This window comes from Pseudophryne corroboree, chromosome 2 (genome assembly GCF_028390025.1).
Source record: "Pseudophryne corroboree isolate aPseCor3 chromosome 2, aPseCor3.hap2, whole genome shotgun sequence".
NCBI lineage: Eukaryota > Metazoa > Chordata > Amphibia > Anura > Myobatrachidae > Pseudophryne > Pseudophryne corroboree.
The window spans coordinates 461,879,177-461,894,504 of NC_086445.1; the positions used below are offsets into that span (position 1 = coordinate 461,879,177).

General features: G+C 44.0%; 1 protein-coding gene across 1 annotated transcript in view; it reads right to left on the reverse strand.

Annotated features, from left to right (window-relative positions):
- LOC135028178 (S-adenosyl-L-methionine-dependent tRNA 4-demethylwyosine synthase TYW1-like) overlaps positions 1 to 15,328 on the reverse strand; it is a 590,293-nt gene that overhangs the window by 217,784 nt on the left and 357,181 nt on the right. Inside the window, exon 13 of the mRNA XM_063953759.1 lies at positions 12,801 to 12,936. Coding sequence (XP_063809829.1) covers positions 12,801 to 12,936 — 136 coding nt within the window. The remainder of the gene's footprint in view (positions 1 to 12,800; positions 12,937 to 15,328) is intronic.

The following is a 15,328-nucleotide window of genomic DNA, read 5'->3' on the forward strand; positions in this document are numbered from 1 at the left end:
GCTAGCCTCCTCAAACAATCAAACAAATACAAACAAACACCAGGCAAGCACTTAATTCCAATGATGTAACCGAATGTATAAAAAACAATTTATTGCAAAAACAAGAAAAGAAAAAAAATATATAAATACACAGTTTAAAAATAATAATATAGACCAAGGTATATTGTACCATTTCAAACTGAGGTATATAATACCTCTAGTATTTACAATAATACATACACATATTGGCCCTCATTCCGAGTTGATCGCTCGCTGCCGTTTTTCCCAGCACAGCGATCAGGTAAAAAAACGGCATTTATGCACATGGTGCACAGCGCACATGCGTTAAGTACTTTCACACCAAAGTTTGCAGTTTTACAGAAGCTCTAGCGACGTTTTTCAGTCGCTCGAGTGTTCGTAGTATGATTGACAGGAAGTGGGTGTTTCTGGGCGGCAACTCTGCGTTTTCAGGGAGTGTGCTAAAAAACACAGGCATGCCAGGCAAAAACGCAGGAGTGGCTGGAGAAATGGGGGAGTGGCTGGCCGAACGCAGGGCGTGTTTGTGACGTCAAACCAGGAACTAAACAGACTGCAGTCATTGCAAGATAGGAGTAGGTCTGGAGCTACTCAGAAACGGCATGAAATTTTTCCTGTGCAGTTCTACTAATCTTTCGTTCGCACTTCTGCTAAGCTAAGATACACTCCCAGAGGGCGGCGGCCTAGCGTTTGCACTGCTGCTAAAAGCAGCTAGCGAGCGATCAACTCGGAATGAGGGCCATTGTGTTATAAATTACACTAATTATTAAAAAGTAAAAGGTAGTCGCTGATACTCATATAAAAGAGACTCTCAAATTGATTTAGTCTCTCGTGCTTAATTAGCAGCCCACAGTGTAAGCAAGGATAAATCCTCCAGCTGATTAGTTCATCACCTATAACCATACATGAATATGTCCTGAGTACGTGTGGATTTTATCAAAGTTGGAAAATGTCCATCAACTGAGTGGTCCGCTGAATAGGTAGAATGAATGCACGAATGTGATAAACTGTATAAATGCTTCTACTCACTGCATCATTATGACTGTCCTTGCGGCACATAATCGATTGTTGAGAGCCGCTCTATATCACCCTTTGCACGGGTGAGCCATCTGTCAGCGGCGCGATCGAGTATAAGTCACTCCCCGCCATGCGGCACACTCTCCGTGCACCGAGCCGCCATGCAACACCCCCGGCACAGATGAGGTGATTCTCGGCGGAACGGGGTGCCTGATGGTTCCTGATGCAAAAAGAGGAGTAGATGGTGCAGTCTCGTCACAGGTGCAAAATGCCGGCAAATGATGGTAGGCAATCAGCTGTTTAAAGAAGGTATATTCTCTTGTGGGCCTCTTGATAAAGCCGCCCGGTGTGCGGAGAAACGCGTTGAGGGTACAGAGAGAGGGGTCGCTGAGACCATTAGTGCCCACAAGAGAATATACCTTCTTTAAACAGCTGATTGCCTACCATCATTTGCCGGCATTTTGCACCTGTGACTAGACTGCACCATCTACTCCTCTTTTTGCATCAGGTACCATCAGGCACCCCGTTCCACCGAGAATAACCTCACCTGTGCCGTGGGTGTTGTACAGCGGCTCGGTGCACGGACAGTGTGCCGCACGGCGGGGAGTGACTTATACTCGACCGCGCCGCTGACAGATGTCTCACCCGTGTAAAGGGTGATATAGAGCGGCTCTCAACAATCGATTATGTGCCGCAAGGACAGTCATAATGATGCAGTGAGTAAAAGCAATTATACAGTTTTTCACATTCGTGCATTCATTCTACCTATTCAGCGGACCATTCAGTTGATGGACATTTTCCAACTTTGATAAAATCCACACGTACTCAGGACATATTCATGTATGGTTATAGGTGATGAACTAATCAGCTGGAGGATTTATCCTTGCTTACACTATGGGCTGCTAATTAAGCACGAGAGACAATCAATTTTAGAGTCTCTTTTATATGAGTATCAGTGACTATCTTTTACTTTTTAATAATTAGTGTAATTTATAACACAATATGTGTATGTATTATTGTAATTACTAGAGTTATTATATACCTCAGTTTGAAATGGTACAACATACCTTGGTCTATATTATTATTTTTAAACTGTGTATTTATATATTTTCTTTATATTTCTTTTTTTCTCGTTTTTGCAATGAATTGTTTTTTATACATTCGGTTACATCATTGGAATTAAGCACTTGCCTGGTGTTTGTTGGTATAGGTAATCTAAATACTTAAAACAACTAACCCACCAAAGGGGAAAGGCACCAATGGAAAGGCAGCAGCCTCTAAAAGGGAAAATTTAGGATTTATCCAATCGTGAGACCAGAATACACTTCAAACTCATCTTTGAGTAGGACAGTAGGCATAAAACACTGTATAATCCGATAAAAATAGTAATAAATCATCATTGTATGATACCACAGTGTCCTTCCTAGCACACAGCCGTAGCCGTTTCACATCAGGATGAGTGCAGAGTAAACAGGCTAAGGGTTCTAAAGCTATATGTAAAAAGGTCCAGGACAAAGGATCAGCCCTGTAACCTGCTGGCAGCCCGCCCTGAACAGCCACCACCCACCTAAGCACATGCCATCATAAGGCTGTGCCTGCTGGAATGGCTTGGCGAGACCGCCATCATCGTTACACTACTGTACCACCCTGAGCATCCTAAATACACTCGGAGCAGTTGTACAGCCTGCAGGGTGCGTGGCCGGACTGTCCAAAGGACACGCCGGCCATCACTGCAGCAGTGAAACTGGCTGCAGGGTGCTAAACAGCACTCGGCTTGCCAGATGCAGGGTCAGAAAGATAGGGCAATATCTGGGAACCTAGGTTCTATCCCTGGTTTAGGTAATACAATAAATCAGTGCCTCAGACAGAGGAGGGAAACACTCTTTCATACATCCATAGGAATACCATCACAGACTATAGCCATACCCCCTGGGAAGGACTTAATAGCAGTGTCCACCTCTTCCAAGAAGGCCCTAGCTTCTGATGATAGAGAGGGCAGATTTGCAGCAGCAACATAAGACAACAAGGTAGCATGGTCACAGGATAACAGAGGCGCATACAAATCTTTGTAGAAAGATTACAGAAAAAACCCAATGTCAGCAATATTAAAAGTTGTTGTGGCACATAAGCCATTTGCTGCCACTAGTTCAGCTATTGCAGTAGAGGCAGGGCCAGACGACTAATAACGTAAATTACGCAGCCGTATACAGTGCCAAGCTCTAAGGACGCAGTCTCCCACAGCCACCTGTGTGCAGGAGGAAAGCGTGGCCAAACCCCGCCAGCACGCTCGACCGCCGCCATATTTATTACATCTATACCTCAGTGGCAGTGCTGCTACTGGTAAGCTCTCCTTTTCCCACCAACCTTCCGAGAATGTCGGGCCTTCTGGGAGTGGTCGTGGGGGAGAGAAGACAAAGGAGCAGCAGCACAATGTTAGGCGACAGCGCGTGGCTGGCTGTCTGCAAGCACCTAATTTACATCCTGCCTACCCGAGCCCCTGAGGAGACCAGTCACCCATGTAGTCCCGAATCCAGGTCCAAACAGCAGCAAAGGGCCAGCTGCAGCATCAGCATTGCAGGGAGAGTGATTTTTTCATGTGTATTTTGTGTTTCAGTTTTTGTTCCTGTGGAAGCCTAGAAGTGTCTTTTTTTAACGTGAATCGGGTTTTATTTTTTATTTTTGTGATCTACATATTTCCTTGTGTCACTGTTACAAAATGACCTGTACTTTCTATATTTCGCACACCGAATAATGGGGGTAATTCCAAGTTGATCGCAGCAGGATTTTTGTTAGCAGTTGGGCAAAACCATGTGCACTGCAGGGGAGGCAGCTATAACATGTGCAGAAAGAGTTAGATTTGGGTGGGTTATTTTGTTTCTGTGCAGGGTAAATACTGGCTGCTTTATTTTTACACTGCAAATTAGATTGCAGATTGAACACACCACACCCAAATCTAACTCTCTCTGCACATGTTATATCTGCCCCCCTGCAGTGCACATGGTTTTGCCCAACTGCTAACAAAATTCCTGCTGCGATCAACTTGGAATTACCCCCAATGGCAGTTATGTAAATATATGAAGGTTTATTCCAGGGAGCGTCAAAAAATCTATATTCGCTAACCAAAATAATTAGGCTCAGGCAGGCCCTGGGTAGAGGTGCAGTAAGCATTAACTAAATAGGACTGGTAGTTACTTGGCCCATCAGCATACAAAGTGCAATAGTTTGAAAAAACACAGATATTTCAGTCTTATGCACACTATATAGAAAGATTAGGAAACCATACTAAAGCAAATGTTACAGTTTGTCAAAACTGACATTACAGACAAATAAACTGGTGACCCTCAACCAGAGACACTGATACGTGTACTGTAAGTGGTGGCAGTAGGATAGTTTAAGAATGATTGGTATTTAGAATTGGCATTACTATGTAACAAACTGCATCTGCACTCCTCACACACTTTGCAAGTCACTGTAGCTACTTAGTTTAACCCCCACATTCGACAATACATTCTGCTACTTTGTGAGAGCTGTAACTATGCACACAACATAAAATTAGAGTAACATATAGAAGAACCATTAACAACTACTAGCTGATTAAGAAAGCAAATATAAAAAAAACTTAGAAATATACATTTATTCCAGAACATATCACCTGCATATACAGCTAACAATTTCTAAAGGCTTTTTATGTTAGATTTTGCCCAGTTGCACTTTACCCACTGTTAAATTGGTTTTTCAGGCAGTTAAATCAATGTCTTGGTGAAAATGAAGTTAGACAGTGTCAGGCAGCCACACAAATAATGATGCATTCTGTAACAGATGTCAGATAGACTGCAGCCTATGCCGTGCTGAGGAAACCGGCCGCCTTATGTTCATATTATCGTGTAATAAGCCATGCACCTGCTCAAGCAATTGACCACTTCTACACTCTGCTCATTTGGATAATAGCAATGAAAATAAAGAAGAGGAATGCTAATTACCCTGCTAATTTAGAGTTACTTAAGCCAATTTAAAATTTTAACATAATGCCGACAGCTGGAATAAACTGCATAAAATTGCAAAATATACCCAAAGTTTTAGCAAGACAAAAACAGATGGAAAGAACAACTAAACCTGTATATGTCCTGCAGTGCTTATATCTTAGCATAAGAGTTTCACAGTTTGATAGGGATAAATAATCAAATCAAATAAATGGAAAGTCTCATTATATAAAGGAGTCTTGTATAATCGGGAAGGGCTGATAAACAACCACTTATCTCTAGAAGATGTAGGCAAACATTCAGTTCACAGAATTGGGTATCCAATAAATGTAAAAAACATAACCACCAGTTGCCGCTGCAATCAGAGGATCACTGCCAAGAAAATAAATAGCACAGGGATGCCAGGACCAGTGTGTGTGCAAGTCATTATAAATGTATTTTAGCACATCTTAGGCACAGTGCTTTACATTACAGGAAAAAAACAAAACACCTTTTGACATAATAGATCCCACACTAAACTCAACCCAGTGGTATTTTACACACCATTCCTCCCACATTACATAGGGTTTACATTTGTGATATACGGATATTAGGAGTCTCCAAAGAGTTATCACAATATAAGAACACAAGATGCATTTGTACATATCACTCTAAGGTAAATTAATATACACCGAAAACTAATAGGACTATTCATTAAGCCAGCTTTTCATAAATTACAGTTTCAGCTAAACTTTATGCATCAAGACGATGTAAGAACAGCCTAAATAATGCAGGAGAGGACTGAAGGCTAATTACCGCTGCAGACAGCAGTCCCCATTATCATCAATAGGGACTACTCCTGCAGCCTCCGCAAACAGACACTGGCCCTAATTCACATGTAAATGCCTCCTGCATGCATTGCGTCCTAGAACACAGCATCAGATCACTTGCAACACTATCGGCTGGCTGCATGACCCACGGGGTCATCAAGCCAGTTCCTGCAGTTCCTACAATCTGTCAGCCGGGTGGTCTTCTGTATGCCGGCGGTCGGGCTCCCGACGCTCAGTATACCGGCGCCGGGAGCCCGACAGCCGGCATACCGACACTTATTTTCCCTCGTGGGGGTCCACGACCCCCATAGAGGGAGAATAAAATAGTGTGGCGCGCGTAGCGTGGCGAGCGCAGCGAGCCCGCAAGGGCCTCATTTGCGCTCGCCACGCTGTCGGTAAGCCGGCGGTCGGGCACCCGGCGCCGGGATGCTGGTCGCCGGGAGCCCGACCACCGGCCAGCCGTAGTGAACCCCTGTCAGCCAACCGATATCCTGGCCCTGCCCTAAAATGACAGTGACACATCTCTGTTTTGGGAAACTGAGGCCATCGCTAAGCCCTCCCCGCACTCAAGTAGCTGCAGACGGTCAATCTCTTCATGCCGGCAGCTGTAGTGCTTCCAACAACATAGCACTCATACTGCATATGCGTAAAGTACTGAACATCAGTACCTTGTGCTATGTGTCTTAGGTCCCACAGGATCTGAATTATACCCACTGTGCAAAGTCAGTGTCCGTTTCCCAGGAGTCTTTCATAAGTGTAGAAGTGTAAAAGACTCCTCTGATACTCCCGGGATGTAACTCGCAGGGACAGCAGTTATTGCTAACACTGTCCTCGCAAGTTACATTTAGTACATAAAAGGTATTTGTAAATCACAGTGGAAAATGCAGGTAACAATCATAATGGAAGCAAGGGGTTTGCCTAGAGCGCAGCAGTATTTGTGTCTTGTTGTGGGGGGCTGCTGGTATCCGAGGAGTTGTCCAGACTCCAAATGACTAGTTATATTGTTCAGATTTTTGATACCTGCGCCCAAACCTATACTCTGTGGTGTATGTGAGATCGCATCAATCCTATTTTATTTTTTTTGTTCTAAGGTTTCATTATGTACCACTGTTTTTATACAATATGTATACTGGTTTCCTGCTATGACAAATGTACTTGAAAATAAGAATTTATTAAAAAAAAAAAAAAGTGTCAACCAGTAATGAATATACCTGTGCTACAACTGTAAGACATGCACGTTTCGGGGCCCCTGAGGCCTTGAGTTGGGATATACACACTCCCAAAATGATGAGATAAAAAAATTGGAAAATCACCTCTACTAGCAGGTTCGGAAATATATGTAATGGCCTAAGCAGGACATCCTTTTCCCTACTCTGATCGCGGTTAACAGCGGGCCAAAGAGACCCCTTACCTCCCCTTGTACCTGCGGCCACGCGATCCTGGAGGGCAGCGGCAGGTGTGTGTGACTAACAGAAGGCCCCCGGAGCCTCCGCTGTAGTTACCCGGCAACCAGGGTGCGGGAGTATACAGCGCCGGGGGAGTGATGGAGCTGCAGTAAAGGATGTCTTATGTGACATGCATAAAAGCTGCAGCCCTTGAAGTCTTCAAAAGTTCTTCTTTTCTTCTGATTAAGCTAAAATATGGGCTGCAATGGCAGCCCTCCTGTTGATCGCCTGCTTAGTGCATGGCACCAACTTACAAACTGAGCTCCTGTGCACGGAAGCGGGGTTACAGAGGAGGCGACGCTGTGCATCTTGGGAACAGTCAAAGCTTTGAGCCTGTTGGTGCCTCGGATCAAGATCCTACTCTACACCCCGATGTTAATCCTTGTGGAGCCCAGTGTACCCCGCTGCAGAAACTGGCTTTTTAGCAGTGATCGTGGCAGCAAAAATACATAGGTCTGTGGCTTATTGCGGACCCTATGTATTTTCACCTGGAAGATAGGGGTTCTTGGTCATCACAAATGGATAGGTAAAAAAAAAAAAAAAGTTGAAAAAGTAAAAGAAAAAAATTGCGAAAAACACGTTTGACGGCACAACGTTTTTTTAGGCTAATTGGATAGCCCTCTTAGTACTAAGCCTTGAAGAGAGATAAAGTGCAGAGATAAAGTACCAAACAACCAGCTACTGTAATTTTTCAAACAGCCTGCAAAACAGCAGTTAAGAGCCAACTGACTGGTTCTTAAGCTCTTATCTCTCTCAAAGGCTTAGTACATAGGGGTCTCTGCATCCAGAGGGACTGCGCACGCGCACCGGCCACAGTGTGCGTGTGACCCTTCAAGGTGATTGACAGCGGTGGCCATTGGGAGGTGGGCGTTAACCCGGCATTGCGGGGGCGTGGCAGACAAAATGGGGCATCACACGCAGCCGCTCCGAGAAGAAAAATGGCACCGAAACGCATGCCAGTGCAGCCAGGGGTCAACCTTAAAAAAATGCATCCGTAATTTAATTGGCGGGTCCCAGCATGCAAGAAGATCTCTGAATAACCCCCACAGACCACATAATCTGTTAGGAAAACCAGCCTAACATGCTTTAAGAGGACCCAGCATGTTTACAGTCAAACTCATCCCTGCAAAACATTTTAAAAACACAGCCGTAATTCATTTTCAATCACACATATTTTTGTACTGCTGTTGCGCTAGTGCAGGGGTGGCCAACCAATCATAGGCAAAGAGCCAGAAAAGCTCTGTAGTCAAGGGTAAGAGCCACTATCATGCACGCGCCTAAGGCGCGTGTGCAAAAATGGGGGCGTGGCATGGTTGTCACAAAGCCACACCCCATTTTTATGCGCATACCTTTCAGTATGACATTTGTAGGCGTATGACCTTGTGTCATAACCCCGTTTTTAGTCATGTTGTACAGTGCCACATACAAATAATGCCCCTGTACAGTGCCACATACATACAGTATAAAAATGCCAAAAAATGGATGCCTCCACAGTGCCAGATACATATATGTCCCCACAGTGCCAGATACATATATGCCCCATTGTGCCAGCTACACATGACCCACAGTGCCAGATACATGTCACCACAGTTCCAGATACATATTTGCCCCCAGTGCCAGATACACGTCCCCACAGTGCCAAGTACACATATGCCCTCCTGTGCCAAATACACATATTCCCCACAGTGCCAGGTACACATATGCCCCACAGTGCCAGATACATATATGCCCCCAGTGCCAGATACACATGTCCCCACAGTGCCAGATACATATATGTCCCCACAGTGCCAGATACATATATACCCCATTGTGCCAGCTACACATGACCCACAGTGCCAGATACATGTCACCACAGTTCCAGATACATATTTCCCCCCAGTGCCAGATACACGTCCCCACAGTGCCAAGTACACATATGCCCTCCTGTGCCAAATACACATATTCCCCACAGTGCCAGGTACACAAATGCCCCACAGTGCCAGATACATATATGCCCCCAGTGCCAGATACACATGTCCCCACAGTGCCAGATATGCTCCCAGTGCCAGATACACATGTCCCCCCAGTGCCAGATATGCACCCAGTGCCAGATATACATGTCCCCACAGTGCCAGATATGCCCCCAGTGCCAGATACACCTGTCCCCACAGTGCCAGATATGCCCCCAGTGCCAGATACACCTGTCCCCACAGTGCCAGATATGCCCCCAGTTCCAGATACACATGTCCCCACAGTGCCGGATATGCCCCCAGTTCCAGATACACATGTCCCCCCAGTGCCAGATATGCCCCCACAGTGCCAGATACACATGTTCCCACACTGCGCTCCCCCCTTCCCCCCCCACAGTGCTGCTCACTGCCGTGCTGCTTCTCTGCTGTTTGTAAGGGGAGGAGAGCACAGCGTGCGCCTCTCCTGCCCCTCAGTCTCCGGCGACTTTGTCTCTCTCCAATTTGGTACTGGTCCATAAGCCAATCAGAGCTCGCGGACCGGCAGCTAAGACTGCTGATTGGATGCTGGTCCGCAAGCTCTGATTGGTTCACGGGCCGGCGCCGGGCACTGCAGTCGGAAAGCGGGTGGCACTGCGGGAGCTTACGAGCTACATGCGGAAAAAGAAAGAGCTGCATGCGGTTCGAAAGCCGCGGGTTGGCCACCGCTGCTCTAGTGTCTAAACTGTTTGCATTTTTTTTAGTAAATCTAATAAAAATATTTCCACTAATATACAAAGCTTTTAACAAAACGGCACATCTACATCTCTTCACTTATCTCAAAATATCTCCCAACAGAACTCCTCTATGCCAGAAATCTGCTCCTCTTAACCTTATTGATTACTAGCAGCCATTTCAAGCTACAGAAGCTTTTTGTGGGGCCTGCATACCTTTTCTTAAATTTACTATCTCAAAGTAGAACTATCCCCCCTAAACTTTGAGCACTGCCTGAAATCACACCTTTTCAGAATAGGCTATAAAATTCGTGAACCACCTTAAATGCCCTAAACTATATCACCTAAATACCACCTCTTTACACAGTTAACTCAAAACTAATATTCATTCTCTGTTTATAATACAACCATCTGACCCCCAAGCCAGCATTGGTGTGTAACTAAAGCACTGCTGGACAAATATTCAATCATTAAACTAAATTATATATTTGTTCCCAATTTTACAGTGCTGTGCTATATGATCATGGAGCTATGCAAATGATAGCTAAAACAAATTAAAAAGATAATACCAAAAAAATCAGTAGCAGACATACTGTATCTATCAAATGAAACGGGTCAGGTTGCCATCTTTAAATAATATAATTCTCTGATTTTATGTATTGACCAGCAATTAGCAGGTATTTTAAGAAGACAAGCCATTTATATATTATCAGGCAACATTTCACCACCACATTCCGGAAGAATGAAGATTGCAATGAATGAAAATCACTACAGCTAGCAAGATTAAGTATTTGTTTCCTTAAATACACAGATATAATGCATGCAATTGTCATCCCAGAGGGGAAGTCGGAAGACCACTTGTACTACTTCAACTAAGCAATTGACTGTCCAACAGTCCATTTCAAGGAAGATGAAATATGACAGCAGTCATCCTGTTGCAAAGCGGATAACTGAGGCCTTGACAGCTATGTTGGTGTTAGACGTGTGTCCGGTATCTGCCATTAGTGCAGTGGGATTTAGACAATTGATGGAGGTTGTGTCTCCCTGGTACCAAATCCCATCTAGATTGCAATTCACTAGGAAAGCAATTCCCGGACTGTACAGGCACATTAAGAAAAGTGTCCTGAAAAATGCGTTTGTACCCAGTGTCCACTTAACCACAGACATGTGGAGCAGGGCAAACTAAGGACTACATGACTGCGACAGCCCACTGGGTAGATGTATTGCCTCCCGCAGCAACAATAGCAGCGGCACCAGTAGCAGCATCTCATAAACGCCAGCTCGTTTCTAGGCAGGCTACGCTATGTATCACCGGTTTCCGTAAGAGGCACACCGCTGACAACCTCTTACGGAAACTGAGGGACATCATCGCACAATGGATTACCCCACTTAGACTCTCCTGGGGATTTGTGATATTGGACAACACCACCAATATTGTGCGTGCATTACATCTGGGCAAATTCCAGCACATCCCATGTTTTGCACATACAAATTCATTTGGTGGTACAGAATTTTTTTTTTAAATGACAGGGGCGTGCAGGAGATGCTGTCGGTGGCCCAAAAAATTGTGAGCCACTCTCGACATTCAGCCACTGCGTGCCACTCCTAGATGGGCCAGGTGTTTGGGCCGCACACTTGTGTCAGTTAGAAAAATCACCCAGCTACCTCATTGCACCTCTTTTTCTTCTTTGCATCATGTGCTGTTTGGGGCCTATTTTTTAAATCTGCCATCCTGTCTGACAATGCAGTGCCACTCCTAGGTGGGCCAGGTGTTTGTGCCGCACACTTGTGTTGCTTAGCAAAGTCATCCAACTACCTCATTGCACCTCTTTTTCTTCTTTGCACTATGTGCTCTTTGAGCCTGGTTTTTAAAAGATCCATCCTGTCTGCCACTGCAGTGCTACTCCTAGATGGGCCAGGTGTTTGTGCCGCCCACTTGGGTCGCTTAGCTTAGTCATCCAGCAACCTCGGTGCAACTTTTTGGCCTAAAAACAATATTGTGAGGTGTGAGGTATTCAGAATAGACTGGAAATGAGTGGAAATTAATGTTATTGAGGTTAATAATACCATAGGATCAAAATTACCTCGAAATTCTGTGATTTTAGCTGTTTTATGTTTTTTTTTTCAAAACCTATCCAGATCCAAAACCTGAGCGGGGACCCAGATCCAAAATTATAACACAAAAAGTGCCTGCCGCACATCTCTAGTTTCAACACATCCATTTTATTTGTTTGCTTTGCTTGGTTGCTGGCATGTACGGGTGTGCAGTGCTAGAACATCATTGTCAGTGCCGCACATAGATCACTGGCGAATTGCTGTCACATGCTGTTTGTCCTGATGACAATCTCCATGTCAAGTGCATTCAGTCTACTAAATCATCTAAAACAAGGTCATAATATAAAGTGCTCTAGCTGTTACATAATATAATTAAACCCTAAACTAACCTTAATGTCATTTCCCACAGACTGCTTTCTAACGGAGACCAACTCATTTTGTTTGTATAACTATCATCAATATTTAACACAGCTACATGTTATTGTATTGTAATGAAATGTAAACAGCTAAAAAAGAGAATCAAGTTAATGACATAGAAATGGAGATGGTCATTTCCTAGATTAAAAATAATCTCAGGGAATTTAAATGTAAAATTAATTGAATCATCAGTTTCGAAGTAGACAGATAAAGATCTGTAGAAAACGCCTTAAACATCTAGTTAATTAACAATTTGTCCATTAATTAAAACATAATAATCCAAGTATAACCTTTGGCTTTATTTTAAAGAAAGGCTACATACATAGGTAAGATAGAAAAGAGCTACTGCCAGGAGTACTTACACTTGTGTCAAACACTGTGTTAATATAATCCCATATTTTACCTTTTCTGCCAAGGCCGTCAAGCTGTCAAGAAACCTTTGCCAAAAATCCTTAAAGAGTGGGCGATCAATTTTCTTAAGGCTGTCTTTGGTACTTGCATCAACACTCACATACAGCTGTGTGACCGGCTCCAGAGACCTGATAAATGAAAGCTCATATTAGATGTATAATACCGAGACCCAATACTGATGTTAAGTGCTATACATAACACTAAAGGGTCATACACACTTGGCGATACTGACGGAAGATATGAACGATATCGTTCAAAAATGAACAATAAATTGTTCAGTGTGGATGCATCAACGATGTGCGCCCCCACAGTCGTTCATCGTTGGTCGATCATCGTTTAGTCATGCAAGCCAATTTGGACAATATTGATGTAATGTAATGTCATTTCGTCCAAATCAGCCAGAAAAATCATTCAGTGTGTATGTAAAAAATCGTTGATGAAAAATCGACCAATGATAATATCATTGGTTGTCAAAATCGGCGAAGTCGCCAAGTGTGTAAGGCCCTTAACATGTACACTGACATTTGAAGTAATGTTAATAGATCTATACTGGAATTTTGAAAGGGGACGTACCAAACATAGTTACATTCTACTGTATATAGAAACTATTTCAATAAAATGACCCACTTATACTTACAATCTTCTGGTTCCTAAGTGGATTTAACTATAAAAATAGTCGGAGATTGATGGAAATGTGGGTGTGATTCAGAGGTGGACACAGGCACGGACGCACCTTTTGGAAGCTGCCCATGTGTGACTTTTTAAATATTGTTACAAATCCCTTCCTTGGCCTACATCCATTCTTATGAATGTGCAAGGACTGAGGTGGCCATTTTGAATGTCTGCAGACACCGAAATGAAGCGTAACATTGGAACTTACATCACTATGGCAGATGCAGATTTCCCACCTGAGAATGGCCTATAATATGAACAACGAAGTGTCTGCAAACACTTTAGCAACATGCCCGAGACTCTCCCGCAACAAGCCCCATCAAGAGGACCATCTCAGTGAGTCTGTCTAGCCACCTCCCAGTCACCACCCAGAAAAGACCAGCACTTTTTAAAAGGCATTTCTGATAGAGTGCATTCTCAATCACAACTGTGCCTTGTGTTGTCACACTGTGTAATACACACACCTTACCAGTTTATAGGAATTTTTGCTTACGCGAAGAAGCAATAAAGTCACTCAACTCCAAGTAAAACGGCATTGCATGACTGAGTCAGCAGTACATGCAATTTCAATGTTTTCAAAGGGGAGCGATTATTTGCTACTGCGCATATGTAAAAAGTCCAGAAAAATCATACCATGCAAACTCTAAGCTAGCTGCACGATAGCGGTTGACACTGCATAGAGGAACGGTATCATTAGAAGGGGAAACTGCGAGTCATGGAACTTTCTAGATAGTGAACTAAAGAGAACACAAAGAGGTGTTATGGGAGTGGCACTGGCATGTAAATAGATGTCACTGCTTTCTCTGTTGCAGCACCGCAGCTACAAAGGCCATACTTAGAGGGTTTTGAAAGGGATACATTGCATGAACCATAGCCTGCTCACGGTGTCGATAATGAACAGTTCTGCACACCAACGGATCTGCACTGTGCTCAGATAGTAAAAGTGGGCATCTCAGGATGTATTCAGTCTGGCGCATGCCATTACAAAAGGGAAATACTGAAATTTGCATATTCTCTCAGGTGTGAATTAGTAAGAAATCGCAGCCTTGCATGAATAGCATCCACCTCTGAATTAGGCCCTACGTATCATGTGCGCTGATGTAAGATCAAAGAGGAGCAACATTCCCTGCCGAGTATCTTGAGAACTATAATTTTTCAGGTGTTGAAAAAAAAAAAAACTGTGTTGGAGAACAAACTACTTATAAGCAAACTTGGGTAGCTCTAACAAGAAGTTTTATGAAGTTGAAGGAATAATAAAGCGCATCATTTTCATATAACTCATGAATGTTAAATACATTATTCAGCATTAACCTGACAAAGAACTGCAACTCTGTTAAAAGTGAGGTTTTACTTTCTCACTGCACTACAGACAGCTGAGGCTCCTCCCAGATAAGACATTAGCTCAGCCAAGTCTGAACTTATGTGAGCTGTTGTGACATCACTGACCTTCCTAATTGTAAAAAGCCATTAATACAGAGTACATTCAGCTTGGCTGCCAAGTGGTCGGTCAAGGTCTGCTGTTACAGAAGCAATTCCATGCTGCGCAGTAAAGAAATATTTGGTTACGTAGAAAACACACGTCAGCCTTTGATATTACAGCTGATATTGGTCATTTGTTAAGTAAAGCCATTATTTGTCAAAAACGTATCACCGTGGGAGGCCGAACGGACTGGCGGCACGAACGGGGAGCTCCACTGCAGTTGGGGAGGTAATTCCTCCGTGCCTCTCCCCTCGTGCCCTATATCCCTCCTAAACATTGGCCCCTGCTCTCCAGTGATCCCCCTCGCCGAGGAGGACCAGCGCCGCGGAATCGGGGAGCCGGTTTCCTGGCTCCTGCGGATTGCGGCC